Source organism: Eretmochelys imbricata, chromosome 2 (genome assembly GCF_965152235.1).
Source record: "Eretmochelys imbricata isolate rEreImb1 chromosome 2, rEreImb1.hap1, whole genome shotgun sequence".
In the NCBI taxonomy this organism is placed as follows: Eukaryota; Metazoa; Chordata; order Testudines; family Cheloniidae; genus Eretmochelys; species Eretmochelys imbricata.
Window position 1 is genome coordinate 261,254,496 of NC_135573.1, and position 22,634 is coordinate 261,277,129.

At 45.7% G+C, this 22,634-nt stretch overlaps 1 protein-coding gene across 1 annotated transcript; it reads left to right on the forward strand.

The window, feature by feature from the left end:
• Positions 1 to 19,055: 19,055 nt before the first annotated feature.
• On the forward strand, positions 19,056 to 20,138 carry ACKR2 (atypical chemokine receptor 2). The gene has a single exon (XM_077809528.1). It carries the CDS (start codon positions 19,056 to 19,058, stop codon positions 20,136 to 20,138), a length of 1,083 nt encoding a protein of 360 aa, XP_077665654.1.
• The last annotated feature ends 2,496 nt before the right edge of the window (positions 20,139 to 22,634 follow it).

Sequence of the window (22,634 nt, forward strand, 5' to 3'; positions counted from 1 at the left end):
GAATGGATGTCTGTCCTCTGTCCATTGACAGCAGGAGATCCTCCATCACTAAAATGGTTCCAGTGCCATGTCCTGGCCTGCATGCAGGGCATGCTGGGTCTAGATTATTAGATTCAATCAGATGAGCTTGCTTAGGCCTTTGGCTAGCTATTCTGTGAATATTCTGGGGAATGGGCGGTCGTTGGCTAGGACTGAAGTATCCAGGACGGGTTTCTTCAGTGTTGGTCAGATTATTGTGTACTTGAAGGAGGAAGGGACGATTCCTTCTCTGAATGGGCCACTAGCTATTTCAGTCAGGAGTGGCACCAGTTGCTCATGACTCTTTCTCCAGTCAGGAAGGGCCTGGGTCAGATTCACAAATCTTGGATCATGACTCCTTTAGGGTGACCAGAACTTCTGGATGAGTGAATGCACTGAACTCTGGGAATGCAGGTGGGCTGTTGGTTGGAAGATGCAGTTGGAGCAGATCCAGGATGTTTGAGAAGCCTTCCCAAATGTGCATGATCTTTTCAGTGAAGTAGGATGGCAGTTCTTTGGAGCACTTGGTGCTCGGCTCTGATGCAGGATGTAGATTGTCAGGATTCTTAGTTTTCCACCTTTGGTGCTTCAGTTTCCACCCCCTCTCTTCAGTGAGCGTAGGGTGTCAGAAAACCAAGCAGATCTGTGTGGGCAATGGGGAGGAGGGGGCTGTTTGGGGCCTAGTCCCAGTGAGTCATAAGAATGGCCATACTGGGTCAGACCACTGGTCCATCCAGCCCAGTATCCTGTCTTCCGACAGTGGCCAGTGCCAGATGCCCCAGAGGGAGTGAACCTAACAGGTAATGATCAAGTGATCCATCCCCTGTCACCCATTCCCAGCTTCTGGTGAACAGAGGCTAGGGACACTTCAGACCATGATTTTGCATTCTTGCCCATCTTGGCTAATAGCCATTGATGGACCTATCCTCCATGAACTTATCTAGTTATTTTTTGCCTTGGCCTTCACAACATCCTCTGGCAAAGAATTCCACAGGTTTATTGTGTGTTGTGTGAAGAAATACTTCCTTTTGTTTGTTTTAAACCTGCTGCCTATTGATTTCATTTGGTGACTCTAGTTCTTGTGTGATGAGGAGTAAATAACACTTCCTTATTTACTTTCTCCACACCAGTCATGATTTTATAGACCTCTATCATATCCCACCCCCCTTAGTCGTTTCTTTTCCAAGCTGAAAAGTCCCAGTCTTATTAATCTCTCCTCATATGGAAGCTGTTCCATACCCCTAATCATTTTTGTTGCCCTTTTCTGTACCTTTTTCAATCCCTATATATCTTTTTAGAGATGGGGCAACCAGATCTGCGTGTAGTATTCAAGATGTGGGCGTACCTGTGGTGGGCTGAGAATCCTGGAGGGACGAGGTGGACAAGCACAGGGCTCCTGGTGTTAGCCATGTAAAGATTTTGTCCCCACGTGGTGTATTTCTAGACAAATAACAGTTTAGGCCACTAGAAATAATCCCCTACACTGGCTGGGAGCTCCCCATAATGAGGGATCCCCCCAGCTGGGGAGATATGACGGCTCTGTGCACCCTTCATGCCATGACAGTGATGCAAAGGGGCCAAGATAGGGGAGAGAATCTGAGCCAAAGAGTCTACTCAAGGCATAAAGAACTACTCATCATGAATAAGAGTGGCAGAATCTGACCCTTAGGGCAAGTCTACGCTACAAAAATAAGTCGACCTAAGTTACGTCGACATATAGCCACTGCAGTCATTGAATCAGTTTTACACGGCCACACTATGCTCCTTGTGGCGGCGGTGTGCATCCACACCAGGAGCGCTTGCACCGATTTAACTGCCAGTGTGGGACACTGTGGGACAGTTTCTGAAAGGTATCTACAGTCAATGTAAGCAACTCAGTGTCTCCACGGACGCTGCATTGACCTAACTACATCGACTTATGCGCTACGCCTCTCGTGGAGGTGGAGTTCTTAGATTGGTGGAGTGGGCGAGTTACAACGGTGGAAGCTACATGTTAGTGTAGATGCTTACAGAGTTAGGTCAACATAAGCTGCCAAACATTGACCTAACTCTGTAGTGTAGACCAGGCTTAAATCAATAAGTAGAGATTACAAACCCCATGGATATCTTTCTGTGTGAAAGGTGCTTTCACCCTAGCAATTTTTTCACCTGTAATTCTCTCTGCATGGTGGTAGATTTCCATGACTAAAGGCAGAATAGTTAAAGACTGGTAAAGATGCTCAGCCAAATTCAACCCTGATGTAAGCTGTTGCAGCCAATTTACACCAGGGCTGAATCTGGTCCCTTGTAGCTGGCTACTTTGCGATTCTAGGGTTTGGTGCAGCTGGTGTTGGAAGAAGTTGATTAACATGACTAATTGAATGAGGTCAAAAATCCTTCCTCAACAGAAAACCAAACCAGACTGCTGCCTTCCCACAATGTAAAAAACAAATCTCTCTTGAAAGCAGGGACCAGGAAGGGAACATGCCCTTCTGAAACTGGCACGCACTGGGTGTGTTTTGACATAAAATCATAATATCTAGCAATTGCAGAAGTTACAACTACAGCACGAAAGCCAGACTCACAAATAGGGTGACCAGCTAGCAAGTGTGAAAAATTGGGACCAGGGTGCGGGATAATAGGGTTCTCTATAGGCCACAGCCCCTAATATCAGGATGGTCCCAATAATATTGCGACATCTGGTCACCCTACTCATGAACCATTAAGCAGCTCAGCCTGCCAACTGCCCCTCACTTTTGCTATAGTACAGGGGTGGCCAATCTGAGCCTGAGAAGGAGCCAGAATTTACCAATGTACATTGCCACAGAGCCCCAGTAATACATCAGCAGGCCCCCCCATCAGCTCCCCCCACCCCGCTCCCTGTGCCTCCTGATGCACCTCCTGATCAGCTGTTTCGTGGTGTGCAGGAGGCTCGGGGAGGGGGGGAGGAGGGAGGGCACAGCAGGCTAAGGGGAGGGGGTGGGAAGGGGTGGAGTGGGGGCAGGGCCTGTGGCAGAGCCAGGGGTTGAGCAGTGAGCGCCCCCTGGCACATTGGAAAGTTGGCACCTCTAGCTCCAGCCCCGGAGTCGGTGCCTAGACAAGGAGCCGCATGTTAACTTCTGAAGAGCCGCGTGTGGCTCCAGAGCCACCGGTTGGCCAGCCCTGGGATAGCACCAATGGAAGGCAAATTAGTCACTCCAGGGTTCACTTCTAGTACAGCGTCCTGAAAAACTCCAGCATTTTAACCCAATTTTAACCCAATTGTGGGGGTACGCCCAACCCACTGTAAATAATGACTGAGAGATCAGCTTCATGCTAGGCTGCGACTCCGCAACGAGCTCTACAGCTGCACCGTTATGGCACTGTGCTGCTGAAGTGCAAACAATGCCTACAGCCACCGAAGGGCTTTTCCCCCATTGCTGTAGGTAATCCACCGCTCTGAGCAGTGGTAGCTGGGCTGATGGGAGAATGCTTCCATTGACCTAGCCGCGTGTGCACTGGAGGACTTAGGTGCCTAAATATCTTTGAGGATCTGGGCCTTGAGTTCTGACTGAAAGCCTATTGAAGTCGATGGGAGTCTTCCAATTGACTTCAATGGATCAGGCCTCCAGTTCTTTGGGATTCTGAGGATCTATATTGTAAGACAGTGGGGTCTATGGGCTGTGCCTGGGGTGGCAGTCTGCATGGGAAGCCTGCTGGAAAGGAGCAAATGTTGGGAAGGATTTGGAGAAGTGGAAAGGGATGGTGCATCCGATCGGGGAGGATGTCCCAGGCATAGGGAACAGCTATGGGTACTGCACATGAGCAGAAAGTAGGCCGGGGCAGGGCAGAGATCTGAGGTGCAGGCAGGGGCAGAGCTGTTGCCAAGGTTCCTTCCCCACTCTCAACTCTAGGGAACAGATGCGGGGACCCACATGAAAGACCCCCTAAACTTATTCTTACCAGCTTAGGTTAAAACTTCCCCAAGGCACAGATTTCTTTCTCGCCTTGGGACCCAGCTTAGGTTAAAACCTGGTATGCTGTCACCACCAAGAAATTTAACAAAGAATCCGGGAAGAGCCCACTTGGAGACGTCTTCTCCCCCCAGATATCCCCCCAAGCTCTACACCCCCTGTCCTGGGGGGGCTTGAGAATAAACAAGATGAGCACAAACCAACCTTGGATATTTAAGACCCAAAAAACCCAATCAGATTCTTAAAAAACAGAACTTTATTAGAAGAACAAATAAAGATAAGAGAACAAGTCTGTAAGATCAGAATGGAAGATCATCTCACAGGCAGTCAGATTCAAAACACAGAGAATCCCTTTAGGCAAAACCTTAAGTTACAAAAAGACACAAAAACAGGAATTCACACTTCCTCCAGCACAGCGAATTTACAAGCCAAAACAAAGAAAACCTAACGCATTTTCTAGCTAGTTTACTTACTAACTTTACAGGAGTTGGAGGGCTTGCATCCTTGATCTGTTCCCGGCAAAGGTATCACACAGACAGACCAAAAAACCTGTTTCCTCCCCTCCAGATTTGAAAGTATCTTGTTCCCTCATTGGTCATTTTGGGTCAGGTGCCAGCGAGGTTACCTTCACTTCTTAACCCTTTACAGGTGAAAGGGTTCTGCGTTTGGCCAGGAGGGATTTTATAGCACTGTACACAGAAAGGTGGTTACCCTTCCCTTTATATTTATCACAGCTGTGAAGATAAGGAGTCTGAGTGTGATACAGCCTAGTACAGTGTGCAGAAGACGTTCTTCTGTACTGCAAGGACTTCCCTGTATAATTGGGACTCCAGGGATGTACATCGAGGGGTTGCAATGGTCTGTAAACACCCTGAGAGGGGTGAGCTGGGCCCTGATGGAGGCGGATGTTTGCACCTAGGATTGACTGTCAAGTGAGCAAGTCCTGCTATGGCCTGCCATCAGTAATTTCAGTTCCCCTGGTGTGGGAGTGCACATGCTAAATGGACAACTGAGTCATCACCTTGCCTGACTTCTTATAAATGGTGTGAGTCACAGGCCCAGCAGTAAGATGCTCTCCTTCCAAAATCAGTGGAGAAGGTGCTTAGGGCCCTGTCCTGGGGCAGTTGAGCACCTCAATTCTCACTGAAGTCATTATGGTTCAAGGATGCTCAGCTCTTTGCTCTGGTTAATAAGTATGGACACTCCTCCCCAGATGATCAGTTTGGTTAGCTGAGAGGCCAGCATGGTAAAATACACTCCACCAAGGCTGTTCTGTCCTCTGAGCTCTAACCCAGACATTTCAAATATTGCATTCCTTCTGGAAAAGGTAAATTACACTTCCAGTGAATTTGGGCTCAGCAAAATCTTTTTGAGCTCGCATTATATTTAGCATTTACATGGCACCTTAAAACCTTCAATGCACTTTATCCAAAAATTAGGTAGCCCTCACAGCACCCCTATGAGGGAGGAAGCGAACTATCATTCCCATTTCACAGATGGGGAAACTGAGACAGAAAGATTAAATGACTTGTCTGAGCTGGGCCATAGTTTTGCTCTAACCACCAGACCAAACTGCTGATCATAAAGACAACATTAACATACTCTTCTGCTCTCCTGAGATTTCCCTTCCTCCTCTAGTGCTCCCACCCTGTTCTTTAGTATACCCATCTCAAACCCACCTCAGAAGTTTCCCAGCAGCACTTGGGGCATTTTAGAGCCAAGAGTCCACATCTGTTCACAAATGGATTGGCATCACTGCACAATGTAATGACTTTTTGTAGTATCGTCTCCCACTACATTCCCCTTCGGGGTGGTGTGTGAGTGTAATTGTGTGTGCGTGTATTTGACACTGTGTGTGTGTGTGTGTGTGTGTGTGTATTGTTAAGTGCATTTAACATTTTTGCACTGTGATGTTTTCAGCAACAGGCCTGATTCTCAGTTACTCCATCCCATTGCTTTGGGTAGACATGATGGAAGGAGAGAGAAAATGCTTCTTTAAACCACCTTTGCACTCCCTCTTGTAGGCCTTGCCAGAGCCCTAGGCGTAACTGACAGTGTGAACCAAAAGCTGTGAACCAGAGTAGGCCTGGCCTTGGCAAAATAACAACGCACTAGGTATTGGCTAACCAAGTAGGCACATTCCTGCCTGGAGAGGATGGTACAAGAACACCCAGAGTTCTCAAGAACTACATAAACAAATTCTTAGGCGATGGTACAGGAACACACTGATCCCTCATAAAATCAGGCTGGGATGACAGGATAAAGGATAAGGATGTTTTGTTTGAACCAGCAGGTACAAGAAAGGTGGTAAGTAGCAATGTCTGGAGCGTGATTTGGAATTTGTTTGGATCAATGTATAAATGCAGACGTCATTGGAGGGCCATCTTTGTCCAGCCGAGGGGGCAGCAGCACCAGGTCGTGGGTGTGCGTATGGGAGTGAACCTGTAGCTCTTATGGGACAGTAGTACCGTGCTTTGACGACAATAAACCTGACCGAGTGCCTTTGCCACTGAACCGAGCCTGTGGTGCGTCTGACAAATAACAGAGGGCTGCGGGATTAACCTGCTGAACGATCTGCTGGTGCAGGTGACATCAGAGCTCCAAGAACAGCAACGCAACGCTGCAGCAACAACTTTCCACAGCACTTAATAACACCTGTATTCCATGACCCTCCGAGGCCCGGGATGTGAGACCAGCCGTAGTGCAATACACTCTCTGCTCATGCCCCGTACATGTGTTCGATTACAGAAACCCCCTTGGGACTGTCACCTGATGTGCTGAGACTATCTCTGAGCCCATTTTCTCTGCCAGTTTGGTCCTCCAGAACCCTGCCTTGTTGAGCCAGACATGCCAGTCTTCTCCAACACAGACCCAGGGTCTGAACCACGCACCCCAAAGCTGCAGACTTAACTGAAAACAGCTTAAGTGCTCCTGTCTCTAGCACCCAGACACCCAGCTCCCAGTGGGATCCAAATAAATCCGTTTTACTCAGTATAAAGCTTATACAGGGTAAACTCATAAATTGTCCGCCCTCTATAACACTGATAGAGAGAGATGCACAGCTGTTTGCTCCCCCAGGTATTAATTACTTACTCTGGGTTAATTAATAAACGAAAGTGATTTTATTAAATATAACAAGTAGGATTTAAGTGGTTCCAAGTAATAACAGACAGAACAAAGTAAGTTACCAAGCAAAATAAAACAAAACACGCAAGTCTAAGCCTAATACGGTAAGAAATTACAGATGAAATCTCACCCCTAGAAATATTCCAATAAGCTTTTTTCACAGACTAGACTCCATTCTAGCCTGGGCCCAATCCTTTCCCCTTGTACAGCCCTTGTTCCAGCTCAGGTGGTAGCTAGGAGATTTCTCATGACTGCAGCTCCCTTTGTTCTATTCTACCCCCTTATATAGCTTTGGGACAAGGCAGGAATCTTTTGTCTCTCTGGGTCCCCACCCCTCCTTCTAAATGGAAAAGCACCAGGTTTAAGATGGATTCTAGTACCAGGTGACATGGTCACATGTCCTGTGAGACCCTAAGCCTTTATTCTTCATGGCCTGACTCACAGAAAGGCAAGTAAACAGAGTCATTTACAACCATGTCCTAGTTGATGGGAGCCATCAAGATTCCAAGCCACCAGGAATGGCCCACACTTTGCATAATTACAATAGGACCTCAGAGTTTTATTTCATATTTCTAGTTTTAGATACAAGAATGATACATTTATACAAATAGGATGACCGCACTCAGTAGATTATAAGATTTGTGATACGTTACAAGAGACGTTTTTGCATGAAGCACATTCCAGTTACATTATATTCACACTCATTAGCATATTTTCATTAAATCATATGGAGTGCAACATCACAACATGCTCCCAGCATGCCTCTGATGCTGTGGGTTGGGAGCCAGACCAGTGTAAACTCCTTACACTGGCTCTGACCTAGCTTGGCAGGCGCTCTGTGCTGGGGTTATTCTCAGGTAACTGTTTCCACCCACTTTAAGGCTCAGAGTGGTGTAAAAGGGCCTTGGCATAAGTGAGAACCAGGCCCAGTGACTCGTGGTGCTGCTTCCTCCACTCACTGAGGGCTGGGCTGTGCCATGGGGCACGTCTTACAGTGGCTTTTACAAAATTCAGCATGTGTGAACTTTGGAGATCAAGTGGATCATTGACTCCGGGGAGGTGGATTTCCTCAAAATATTGAGAAATGGCATATAATTGCTCCAATTTTCTGGATGCAGAAGCAGGCAGATTTAGAAGGGAAGTCTCTTAGTATTAGCAACAGCATTAGAGAAGCATCCAGAACTCCCATCTGCTTTACATAGGCATAGTAAGAGACAATCCCCACTATGAAGAGCTTACAGTCTAAATAGACCAGATAGATAAAGAGTAGAGAAAAGGAAATATTACTGTCCCCACTTTACAGATAGGCACTGAGTCACAGAGAGATTAAATGACTTGCCCAAGGTCAGACAGGAAGCCAGTGGCAGAGGTGGGACTCAAATCTATATCTTTTGAATCCCAGTCCAGGGCCTTAACTGACAGACCTCTTCAATAATGATGCAGAAGAGACAGAAGTATTCAATAAATATTTCTGTTCTGTATTCAGAAAGCAGCAAGATGATGCATTCATAACTACAAGTGATAATGAAATACTTTCTATTTCATCATTAACTAGGGAGGATGGTAAGGAGCAACTACTAAAGTTAAACTTTTTCAGATTTGCAGGCCTGGATGACTTAGACCCAAAAGTATTAAAAGAATTGGCTGAGGATCTCTCTAACCATTAATGTTGACATTTAACAAATCTTAGAACACTGAGGAAGTTCAAGAGAACTGAGAAAAAGCAAATGTTGTACTAATATTTAAAAACAAGTAAAAATGGGATGACCTGGGAAACTATAGACCACTGAGCCTAACACTGAGCCTGGGCAAAATCATGGAAAGGTTGATATGGATTTTGATCAGCAAAGAATTCAAGGATGGTAGTATAATTAATGCCAGTCAACATGATTTTATGGAAAATAGGTCTTGCCAAACAAATGTAATAGTGTTTTTTGATGAGATTACAGTTTTGGTTGAAAAAAGTAACCATGAATAGCATACTTAGATTTCTGTAAGGCATTTCACTTAGTCCCAAATAACATTCTGATAAAAATTTTTAGCACTATCCAAAATCAATATAGATCATATTAAATGGACTGAAAGATGATTAACTGATACACTGCAGACAGTAACTGCCAATGGGGAAATCATCCTCCAAATAAGGGTGTTTCTAATGGCGCTGTGCAGAGATCTGTTCTTGGCTCAATGCTATTCAATATCTGTGTCAATGAAGAAAATATGAAATAATTGCTGGTAAAATAATGGCGACAGGTCAGTTATACAGATTAACCTGGATTGCTTGGCAAAGTGGGCTCATTTGCACAAAATGATTTCACACAGCCAAATGCAAAGTCGTACATCCAGGAACAAAGAATGTAAGTTACATTTATAAGACAGGGCACTGTATCCTGGAAAGCAATGACCGAAATGGCAGATAACCAATTGAAAAAGTTCCAGTAGAGCTCCAAGAATGCTTCGGGATCTGGAAAATATGCCTTATGGTGAGAGACTATAGAAGCTCTATCGATTTAGTTCATCAAAGAGATCGAGAGATGACTTGATCATGGTCTACAAGTACTTAGATGGGAAAGAGATTTCTGACAGTACAGCTCTTTAATCTAGCAGAAAAAGGCATTACGAGATCCAGTGGTTTGAAGCTGAAACTAGACAAATTCAGATTAGATTAGATTAGAAATAAGGTATCCATTTTTAACGGTGAAGGTAATTAACTAGTGAAATGCAGGATGTAGTGGATTCTCCATCACTTGCACTCTTTAAATCAAAACTGGACGACTTTCTAAAAACAGCAATAGGTCAACCAGAAGTTATGGGCTTAGTGCAGATGTTATTGGGTGTGGACCATGTTATGTATGAAGTTGGACTAGATGAGCCTCATGGTCCGTTCTGGCCTTAAATTTTATGAATTATGATTAGGTCACTTTGCTTTGCTCTATGCAAATAAGAAAACAGGCCAAAAATAAAAAAAAAAAAAAATCCAAGCACACTTTTTCCTGTCCTGTTTCCTTCCCTTATCTGTTAGCAGAAAAAGCAATCAGTGGAGAAGTTGCTACAGCAGAGTCAGATGGCTGGACTGTAACAGGAGAGGATCAGGAGAAAGCATTTGTAAGTTAATTTTATTTTAAATTTGAACCTGTCATAAATATAAAGGGAAGGATAAACCCCTTTGAAATCCCTCCTGGCCAGGGGAAAGCTCCTCTCACCTGTAAAGGGTTAAGAAGCTAAAGGTAACCTCGCTGGCACCTGACCAAAATGACCAATGAGGAGACAAGATACTTTCAAAAGCTGGGAGGAGGGAGAGAAACAAAGGGTCTGTGGGTCTGTCTATATTCTGTCTTTGCTGGGGATAGACCCGGAATGGAGTCTTAGAACTTTTAGTAAGTAATCTAGCTAGGTACGTGTTAGATTATGATTTCTTTAAATGGCTGAGAAAAGAACTGTGCTGAATAGAATAACTATTTCTGTCTGTGTATCTTTTTTGTAACTTAAGGTTTTGCCTAGAGGGGTTCTCTGTGTTTTGAATCTAATTACCCTGTAAGGTATCTACCATCCTGATTTTACAGGGGGGATTTCTTTATTTCTATTTACTTCTATTTTTATTAAAAGTCTTCTTGTAAGAAAACTGAGTGCTTTTTCATTTTTCTCAGATCCAAGGGTTTGGGTCTGTGGTCACCTATGCAAATTGGTGAGGCTTTTTTTATCCAATATTTCCCAGGAAAGGGGGGGTGCAAGTGTTGGGAGGATTGTTCATTGTTCTTAAGATCCAAGGGTCTGGGTCTGTAGTCACCTAGGCAAATTGGTGAGGCTTTTTACCAAACCTTGTCCAAGAAGTGGGGTGCAAGGTTTTGGGAAATATTTTGGGGGGAAAGACGTGTCCAAACAGCTCTTCCCCAGTAACCAGTATTAGTTTGGTGGTGGTAGCGGCCAATCCAAGGACAAAGGGTGGAATATTTTGTACCTTGGGGAAGTTTTGACCTAAGCTGGTAAAGATAAGCTTAGGAGGTTTTTCATGCAGGTCCCCACATCTGTACCCTAGAGTTCAGAGTGGGGGAGGAACCTTGACAGAACCTTTGAAAAAAATTTCCATAGTGGATTTGAGGTGTTTCCTTTTCTTCTTTTGTATTAGATGTTTACTAGCTATACTGGAGCCTGATCCAAAGCTCACTGAAGTTAATGGGAATCTTTCCACTGACTTCAGTGGGCTTTGGACCAGATCCTAGATTCTTACCGTACATCGACATGGGAATAAAAAAACACACAGCTGGCCTAGGTCAGCTGACTTGGGCTCACAGGACTCGGGCTCTAGGGCTGAAGAATTGCTGTGTAATGTTTGGGCTTGGGCTGGAGCCGGAGCTCTGGGACCCTGTGGGGGTGGAGGGTACCTGCTTGGGCAGTTAGCCTGTGCCACTGTGGGTTACACTGCTGTTTTTGGCAAGCTACTTGATCAAAGCTAGCCCATGGCTGCCTACACATCCTGCAGGCACCCCTCCTGAATGCAATGAAGACATACCACAAAGCATGTAGCAGTGAGCACAGTACCTCTACATGAGGCCTCCTGGCCCATTTCACTTAGGGCCTGAACCAAAGCTCAGATGTAACGGGGGTCTCTCCACTGATTTGAAGGGGCTTTGGATCAGGCCCTGGGATAACTACAGCCTCTTCTCTCCCTTAATCTCGTCGTTTTAGCTGTGGAGAGAGAAGGACCTGGCTGCCTGGGAGCTCAGGGTACTGGGAGTAGAGCCGTGCTGGGGAAAGGCAAGAGGAGCTGGGGAGCTCCAGCTGGGCAAATCCGAGGCTGCGGGCCTTGCCAAAGGCTAAAGCAGCTACAGGGGTTGCAGACATGTAGCCCGGGGTTAGGCAGAGGCAGCTGGTCTGACTCCCTTGCCAATGATGAGTGGCCTTTACCAGACTGCAGTCTGCCCCAGTGAGAGGGGGCTAGATGATGACTGACAGTAGCCACTGAAGCAAGGTGGGTTTAGAGGGTTGGGGGTTCCCCTAGGAGGGGAGACCCAGAGTAAGGGGGCACTGCTGGGGCAGAGCCCTGAGTTAAAGGGGCACCGGGGTCTGGGAGGGCCATGGGGTCCCTAAGGCAGGTGAGACACTGGCCTGCAAAGGGTGCTCCAGGCTGGACAAGAGCTAATTCCCAAGATGACCAGCAGGCAACATTCCACCTATTCAAACATAACATTTTTCAAAATGGCCGACAGCGCCAAACTTTGACGCCAGCGGAAACGGGGACAGAGGGCAGGACCTAAACCCTAAATGGGGCATGGAAACCTGTCAAAAAATACATGGTAATGAATACTATAGAGGTTATACTATTTTGGGGATCTGGAAAATATGCCTTATAGTGAGAGACTAAAGAAGCTCTATCGATTTAGTTCATCAAAGAGATCGAGAGATGACTTGATCATGGTCTACAAGTACTTAGATGGGGAAGAGATTTCTGACAGTACAGCTCTTTAATCTAGCAGAAAAAGGCATTATGAGATCCAGTGGTTTGAAGTTGAAACTAGACAAATTCAGATTAGATTAGATTAGAAATAAGGTATCCATTTTTAATGGTGAAGGTAATTAACTAGTGAAACGCGGGATGTAGTGGATTCTCCATCACGTGCACTCTTTAAATCAAAACTGGACGACTTTCTAAAAGCGGCAGTAGGTCAACCAGAAGTTATGGGCTTGGTGCAGATGTTATTGGGTGTGGACCATGTTATGTATGAAGTTGGATTAGATGAGCCTCATGGTCCATTCTGGCCTTAAATTCTATGAATTATGATTAGGTCACTTTGATCTGCTCTATGCAAATAAGATAAAAGGCCAAAAAAAAAAAATCCAAGCACTCATTTTCCTGTCATGTTTCCTTCCCTTATCTGTTCGCAGCCAAAGCGATCAGCGGAGAAGCTGCTGCAGCAGAGTCAGATGGCTGGACTGTAACAGGAGAGGATCAGAAGAAAGCATTTGTAAGTTAATTTCATTTAAATTTGAACCTCTGAAAAAAATTTCCATAAGGGATTTGAGGTGTTTCCTTTTCTTCTTTTGTATTAGATGGTTTACTAGCTATACTGGAGCCTGATCCAAAGCTCACTGACGTTAATGGGAATCTTTCCACTGACTTCAGTGGGCTTTGGACCAGATCCTAGATTCTTCCCGTACATCGACGTGGGAATAAAAAACCACACAGCTGGCCTAGGTCAGCTGACTTGAGCTCTAGGGCTGAAAAATTGCTGTGTAATGTTTGGGCTTGGGCTGAAGCCGGAGCTCCGGGACCCTGTGGGGGTGGAGGGTACCTGCCTGGGCAGCTAGCCTATGCCACTGTGGTTTACACTGCTGTTTTTGGCAAGCTACTTGATCAAAGCTAGCCCACGGCTGCCTACAAATCCTGCAGGCATCCCTCCTGAATGCAATGTAGACATACCCCAAAGCATGTAGCAGTGAGCACGAGGCCTCCTGGCCCATTTCACTTAGGGCCTGAACCAAAGCTCAGATGTCAATGGGGGTCTCTCCACTGATTTGAAGGGGCTTTGGATCAGGTCCTGGGATAACTACAACCTCTTCTCTCCTTTAATCTCGTTGTTTTAGCCACACACACAGTAAAGAATGGCAGTATGTAGATGAGGGTATGACAGTCCTGGAAGGATCAAAACCTTCTCTGGGAAGCAGCATGCACAATCGGTCCCGATAAGTCAGCTTATGTGCCAGATGATTGGAGGATAGCTAATGGGACACCAATTTTTAACAAAGGCTCCTGGCAACTACAGGCTGGTAAGCCTAATTTCAGTACAAGGCAAATTGGTTGAAACTATAGTAAAGAACAGAATTATCAGACACAGATGAACACGATTTGTTGGGGAAGAGTCAATGCGGCTTTTGTAAAAGGAAATCATGCCTCACCAATCTATTAGACTTCTTTGAGGGGGTCGACAAACATGGACAATGGTGATCTAGTAGATATAGTATATTTGGACTTTCAGAAAGCCTTTGACAAGGTCCCTCATCAAAGGCTCTTATGCAAAGTAAGCAGTCATGAGATAAGAGGGAAGGTCCTCTCATGGATCAGTAACTGGTTAAAAGATAGGAAATAAAGGGTAGGAATAAATGGTCATTTTTCAGAATGGAGAGAGGTAAATAGTGGTGACCCCTAGGGATGTCTACTGGGACCAGTGCTGTTCAAAATATTCATAAATGATCTAGAAAATGGGGTAAACAGTGAGGTGGCAAAATTTGCCGATGATGCTAAATTACTCAAGATAGTTAAGTCCAAAGCAGACTATGAAGAGTTACAAAGGGACCTCACAAAACTGGGTGACTGGACAACAAAATGCAGATGAAATTCAATGTTGATAAATGCAAAGTAATGGAAAACATAATCCCAACTATACATACAAAACAATGGGTTCTAAATTAGCTGTTACTCCTCAAGAAAGAGATCTTGGAGTCATCATGGATAGTTTTCTGAAAATATTTGCTCAGTGTGTAGCGGCAGTCAAAAAGTTAACAGAATGTTAGGAACCGTGAGGGAAGAGATAAATAATAAGACAGAAATTATCATAATGACACTATATAAATCCATGGTACGCCCACATATTGAATACTGAATGCAGTTCTGGTTGTTCCAGCTCAAGAAAGATATATTAGAATTGGAGAAGGTACAGAGAATGGCAACAAAAATGATTAAGGGTATAGAACAGCTTCCATATGAGGAGAGATTAAAAATACGGGGCCATTTCAGCTTGGAAAAGAGACGTCTGATTGAGGAATATGATAGAGGGCTGTACACTCATGAATGGTGTGGAGAAAGTGAATAGGGAAATCTTAGTTACTTTTCACATAACAGAAGAATCACAGTCACCCACTGAAATTAATAGGCAGCAAGTTTAAAACAAACAAAAGGAAGTATTTCTTCACACAACACACAGTCAATCTGTGGAACTCTTTGCCGGGGATGTTGTGAAGGCCAAAAGTATAACGGTTTAAAGAACTCGATACGTTCATGGAGGATAGGTCCATCAATGGTTACAAGCCAAGATGGTTAGGGATACAACTATGATCTGGGATTCCCTAGCCTCTGACTGCCAGAAGCCGGGAGTGGATGACAGGGCGTGGGTCACTCAATGATTACCTGTTCTGTTCATTCCCTCTGAAACATCTGGCATTGGCCACTATCAGAAGACATGATACGGGGCTAGATGGATCATTGGTCTGACCCAGTATGAGGTTCTTAGGTTCTTATGTTCCTGGGTAATGTCATTTCCCTGACAGGACTCACTATGGATCCCCGCAAAGTAGCAGCGAAAAAGAGATCTCTTTATAGTGATTCAAATTGGATACTCAGGTTGGCATGTTCAAAGGAGTCCCAGGAAGATAAGGTGTCCAACTCCCATTGACATTTATTGGGCTCCGAGTATATAACTCCATTGGACAACTTTGAAAATCCCAGCCTCAGAAAGTAAGGCCCTGTAATCACTAATCCCCTTTGAAACGCTTTGCCTTGCAACAGGTGGATGACAGAAGCAGATGGGTATTGGGAGAGAGAATAGGGTAATGATTTAAACACAAACTCTCGGTATTCAAAATTACTAACAAATATGTATGTATTCCCCCATTTTATTACTATTATCCCCACCCTAACATATTATGGCTATGTAGTATTGACTGGATTTGTATTGTCTGATCTTGCAGCTTTGATAATTTGTAAATTTGTATAATTCTATTGGTGATCCCACGAAGCTTGTGGTATTCAGAAACATATACATGCTGTTAGACATTTACCTTTTATTATTTTCCATTGTCTGTTTCTTTATGACAATCAATTTGTAGGGGGTTTTTTTTGTGATTACTTACTATCTAATTTAATTCTATGCAGTGTTTGCACTCAGAGCACTGACATTTGGAGAATTATTTTCCACCACATAATTTCTAACGTCCTCCAATTCTTTTCTTGTCTCTTGGATCTGAGAAAATCATTACCTTTTGCCTATGGAATTCACTGTCTCTTTTCTATCAGGCTATACACTAAGACTGCAGACAATATAATATTGCTCTTTCCTTGCCCTAGTTTTAGGTGGGGGATTCATTAGCTCCTGGTTATATAACTGTTGCCACTTACAAAAAGTACTAACGCTACACTGTATGTTTTTCTCTTTCCCACGCCTGTGGATCTGGACAGACCTAGTTTTCCAGAGCTGTCAGGATTTGCGGGGACAGATTGCACATCAGATTCTAGTGAGGCTGTTGATGACTGTAAAAAGCTCCAGTTTTCTGCTGCTGATCACTCCCAGTCATTGCAGATATATAGGTAATATTCATTAGATTCATGCAGTATATACACCTTTGATTTTAAAATTAATTACAGTTGCAGGATATAGACAGACATAAACATACACACAGTATCTTCCTTGATTTCTTATCAACACATATGAATAGGCCTAGCTAGGAACCTCTTTTAGTATCTCTGATGCCCAGGCACAAGTGAACTGTCCTGATTACAATTGCAATGTCTCTCAACATGCCTCTCAGGGTCACACACAGGTTACTTGACCTGCTAATTTTAACCTGCGCTGGTTTTGCTTAGCGTCAATACCTGTTCCTGCGCAAAAAGGCCTTGGGGCATGTCTACACTTGCCATTTAAAGCGGAAAATGTCCTTTTTGTGTGTGTGTGTGCAAAAAGCACACTTGCCAATGACTTTTTGCAGTGAAACTCAGAAGTTTCACCTCAAAGAAAACCACCTCCACGAGAGGCGCACAGGTTTTTTTTTGCGGTGATGTGCAGACGTGTTTTTCCTGTTTACAGAGCTTTTAGCCTCTGCAGGATATCCCAGAGCACTTAGGCAATGACTCTGGCCAGCAGCTCCGCTGTTGTGATGCTAGGTAAACAGACATCCACCCCTCCCCCTATAAAGTCCCGGGGAACTTTGGAAACTCCCTTCCTGTTTTCTTGGCAAGTGCTCACTTATCTGGCCAGGTGACAATGCTTGCTCCATGGAGCAGATGATCCCCTGCTTGGAGCAATGCTGAACTACTGCAGCTGATCAGTGTTTAGGGAGAGGAGGCTGTGCAGGGACCCAGGATGCTCCGCGATCCTCCCCTGGCCCTCTTCCCACAAGGCCCACCGTCAAAATGGACAGAGCTGCGCTGTGGGATAGCTGCCCTCATGGCACTGCTCTCTTCAGCAATGGAAGTGCTGCAAATGTAAACACTCGCCTGTGAAAGTGAGTACACAAACCAGCGCTTTTCTTTCACTGGTTCACTGTCACCGTTGAAACTGACAGCGAAAAACTCTGCAAGTGTAGACACAGCCTTAGTCTTCACTCCAAAAAAGAGGTAGTTATCTCCACGTAAGATCCTGGAGGAGACAGGGCACTGCCATTTTTACCTCATCGTAGATCGGCGAGGTCCACCCCAGGTGTGGGTATAGGTCTCACAGGTCCCAGTTGAGCACCATCCCATGGCCACTCACCAGACTGTTATGAGGGAACCCAGCTGATGTGTCCACTGTGTCTTAAGCTTCTGGAGCCTGAACAGAGACCATCTACCGCCCCATTTTGGGGGGTTCCCAGGCATACTACCCAGGTGCAGACCCTTTGTCTGGCAACGCTCCGGAGAGCTACACCCCAATTCTAGTTGCTTAGCTCCTGGGCTCAGTGCTGACTCCTCCAGACTGACCCGTAGCTTAAACACACCCTCTCCCAGACTCCCACCAGAAGTTTTGAGCCATCTGGTTTACCTCTTCAAGGGTGCACCTGGTACCATAGAGCACAGAACACAGTGAGACACTTTGCCTAGATTCTAACACCATCACCCTTTCACTTAACAGATAAAGCAGAAGAGAGTACAGATCATTTAGATCATAACTAACATCCCAAGCACAATGCCCCTCATTAGCTCACCCTTCCCTTGGGAGTCCTTGGAGGACCATCTGTGTTCAGGCACGGTCCCCTGCTTCATAGGCTCTTCCATGCTGGGTTTCTTCTCCATCATCTTGATCTGGCCCCAAATAGCTCAGCGCCTCTCTTTTTATAACCTTCTTGTCCCTGTATCATTAGCCTCAACATGTGACCACAGACCCCTGTCAGGTGACTTAGTTGCCAAAGTGACCTCCCCCTTGATTAACCATTTCTACTGGTGGGAAGCCAGTCTGTCGTTCAGAACTATTCTATTTCAGCGGGAGAGCCCTTTAAGTCAAGAACTCTCTTTTGTTATCCATGTGCCAACACCCCACTTGAATCCTAGTTCTAGATGGAGGTTAAAAGACAGTAGAAAAGTGAAGACCAGCCTTACAATCAAAATGGAGTTTGCAGTCTCATGTGGTCATATATACAGAGTTAATCATCTCAAACAGAATTCATACACTGTACAGACAGATCCCCCAAATCATAACAACGGTGTTGATCTTGACTAGCTTCATCAAGGACTAAAAACTATCTGTGTCTTGGCTGCATGAGGATTTTACATCAAGATAGCTATCTTGACGTAAAATCACACCTCTTTTTTGCAGTGAAGCCATAGCGTTCCTGTCATCTGTCATTCTCTCTTTTATAAGGCCTCATGTACTTCTCAGGTACAGCATGGAGAGCAGCAGGCATCCCACACTGCCTCAGTGTTCCTCAGACCTGACCTGAGGGCTCTACTCCAAAGAGGCAAGAGTATAGTTTTGTCTCCAGAGCTGTTGAATTTTTGACACCTTGTGCAGAGACCGGTGATGTAGGCATCTCCACCAGGGACTGGGCTGAGGTCACCAAACATAGGCCACTAAACAGCTGGCAGAGGGTCAGTCACTGTCAACCTGGGATGGATTCAAACCTATGAAGTGGAGGTAGAAATCTCCATAGTAACTTACTTAGCATGCAAACCTCACTTTTCGTATGTAGATCAAAATGTCTTTTGAAATGCATTATTGGTCCTCTTTACTTTTTTATTGCAGAATGTAACAGAGGGGTCTCTTGAAAAGTTTACCACCAAGGGTGGCAACAGTACCAATGTCTACCATGCTGCATACCACAGATAACCCAGCCAATCTGACTGACTATGAGTACCAATACTTAGAGGAGGAGGATTACATCCAGTTTTTGCTTTGCACAAAGGAAAATGTCAAGGCGTTTGGCAAGGTGTTCCTGCCAGTGCTCTATACAACAGTGTTTCTGCTTGGATTGCCTGGGAACTGTCTACTCTTTGCCATCTTGATCAAATATACCAAGAACAAGAAAATGACCGAGGTGTATCTGCTGAATCTGACCGTTTCAGACCTTCTTTTCGTGGTAACCCTTCCCTTCTGGGCCACGTACGCAGCGTCTCAGTGGGTGTTTGGGAATGTCTTCTGCAAGATCATAAGTGTCATCTACACCACCAACTTCTACAGTGGCATCTTCTTTGTCAGCTGCATGAGTCTGGACAAATACCTGGAGATTGTTCATGCTTGGTCCAATAAAAACTTAAGGGCCCCAAGAAAGAGCTTCCTTGTCTCTTCAGTAGTGTGGGTTATTTCCATAGTGCTGTCTATTCCTGACTTTATCTTCATGCAGGTGCAGGATCTCCACAACGGGAGACGAGTTTGCCACCTCGACTATGGCCTGCACAACTCCATTTGGCAGCTTCTCTTTCAATTCCAGCAGATCCTGCTAGGCTTCTTCCTTCCATTCCTTTGCATGGTGTTCTTCTACTCCCGCGTAGCTTGTGTCCTCACTGCGTTAATGTCTCCTGGCAAGAAGAGAGCTCTCCGCCTGGTCGTTCTTTTGGTGGTAGTTTTCTTTGTGCTATGGTTCCCGTACAACGTTACCCTCTTTCTGCATTTGTTGCAAAACCTCCATGTGATTAAGGATTGTGAAACTAGCAAGCACTTGGACTACGCTATGCAAGTGACTGAGAGCCTTGCCTTTATTCATTGTTGCCTCAACCCCCTGCTGTATGCTTTTGTGAACAAACGGTTCAGGTTACACTTAAAGAAGATTTTTGGGGCCATGTTCAGGAGGCAGGATTTCTTTGTTCTCCAGGTGTCCGAGACAAGTCGTTCTTCTAGTAGGTGCACCGACCAAGTAGAAATGACAAGCATCACGAATGTGTAATGAATATTTAGAGAATTTCATTGCTGTACATGTTTTATTATCACATATTGTACTGTTTCCGGCGTGGAACTCATTCTGGAGTGATGTACGCATAAGCGGTTGGAGCACAGACCTGGGAATCACGAAGGACCAAGTATTAATCCCAGCTCTAGCACTGGGATCAGTTGTTTTGGGCAAATCACAACCTGCCTCTGCCTCCGTTTCCCTATCTGTGAACTCATGGGGATGGTAATAATTTGTTGGGAGGATTTTTCTAGAATGGTGTAAATGTGGAGTAAGCCCACTGAAGTTGGGAATCATTTTTGCATTTACACCGGTGTGTCTGACAACAGAATCTGTCCCTGTAATCAGTCACAATGAGGATACTCCAACAGAATGGAATTTGGCCGTGCAACTAGAGTTACAAAGGGATTACTCTGGATTTATACTGGTGTAACTGGCAGCTAAAATTTGCCTGATGTTTGTAAAGCATGTGGGCCCAGATCTGGACTTCCAGAGTCTTTGGGCTCCTAACTCCCATTGAAATAAATGAAAGTTAGGCACCTAAATACCTCGGAGAATCTGGGCTGTGGCGCAAACTGAGTGTGTGAGGCAGAGTGGCCTCCCTCCAAGCCTGACAGGGAGGAAACACTCCACATCTCCTGACTGGGCAGAACCAAGCTAGCCCTGTCCCTGTGCTGGAAGTGGAGGGGCAGGACAGGAAGTATAAAAGGAAGGCCTTCCAGCTAAGTTGGACTGGAGCCAGACATCTCTACCTTGCTGCGGAACTCTGGACCAGAGACCGAGCTGTGCAGTGCCCCAGGAAGAGACCAGCTGGGGAGAGGAGTTGGTGGACAGGGGTCCCATGCATTTACCCCGAGGAGACTGAAGACCTATGGGTGAAGGAGCCACACCAAGGAAGGGTGGTTGGAAGTAGCTGAGGGGAACCAAACATTAGCCCAGTTATGTGGCCAGTAAATGAGTCAGCATGTTTCAGTGACTTCCCTGCTGACCCAGTGGTGGGACCACCCATGACTGTTTGGGCTCTGGGCTGGGACCTGGTGGAGTAGAGGGGCCTGGGTCCTCCTTCCCCCTGCTGCCAACCCCACCCCTGAGGTGGGGGTCTATTCACCCCAGGCCAGAAGGCCTGTGGCTCTGCCCTGCCCAGAGGAGTAGAGCCCCAGACTACTTCTGCTGTCTGCTCCAGCTTGAAGGATGTAGCTAAAGGCTGCTCTTTACTCTCCCCGGCCAGAGGGTCAAGGCAATAGATTGTAGATTGCTATCTGCCTCAGCCAGGAGGCTGGCCAACAGACTGTGTGCTGTTCTGTCCTGACCACAGGGCCAGAGCCCTAACCTTCTTAATGACTGCTCACTATGTGACATAGTGAGGCCGAGTGGGGAGGGACAACCACAGAACCACTGCACTGAGCAAACTGAGTTCTAAGTATTATCAGTGAGGGCATACACAAACACATACACACAGAGAGATCTGGATTACGTACAATTTAGATGTCAAATACAGTGAAACCTGGCATAATGGGCTGTCCACCCCACCCCGCACAAGAGTGGAAGTGGTTAATGGAGGGCAAGTGGGCCAATTACCTAGTAGATTGAATACTGAAAGGAAAGCCCTGATTAGAGGAACAGGTTTATCTGTGAAGGAACAGGTGGGGCCTATATCAAGCCAGGTAGCTGGCTACAGATAGGCAGTGATTGCTGGGAAAGGCTGCAGTCATTCCCTGAGTGGAGGGAGGTGGGAGGCTGGTGGCTGGCAAACCCAGAGAGGGGGGAAGCTAGATAAGTAGGAAGAAGCCCAGGGAAACAGCAGCAAGAGGTAGGAGTATGCAGGGACTGTGGTTGCTTGTTATAGAGTTCCTGGGCTGGAAGCCGGTGTAGAGGGTGGACCTGTGTTCCCCTCGCAGTCACTGGGAAGTGGAAAGGGCATTGGAGATGCTAGCCAGCCAGTGGGTCTGGAAGGACTTTGAATTCCCTGGAAGGGGAGGATCTTAGTGACCCAGCCCGAGGGCCAAGCCATGAAGAGGAGACTGCAGCCCCTGGTGTGCGAGGGGCTGCAGGGCAAGATAGTACAGGAGAAGATCTTGCCAGAAGGGAAGCATAATGCAGAGCTAATTCGCAGGACAGCCAGCAGGAGGCGCCACTAGCAGTGAGTGAACCCTGTGACACCTGGTCTACCAGGCCCCTGCCCTGCTGATCACTAGGATTTCAGTTTCTCCAAATGCATCACACTCTATTATGCGGCTACTTGTAACAATAGCTAGAGAAATATCAGATGCAGTGCCTTTGGTGGCTGCTGTTGATGGATTTCATGATAAATCCTTCCCTAACCCATACTGCACACTGACAGTGGCCCGGTGATGATGCAATCCTCTGAATCGCTCCCACACACCCCAACCTCTCTAGCTTTTTAGGAATGGAAGCTTCATGTGATTCTTAAATATGTATGTCCCTTTCAAGAGGGAGACTGAAGTCCTAAGGTAAAATCTGGTCAGCCAGCAC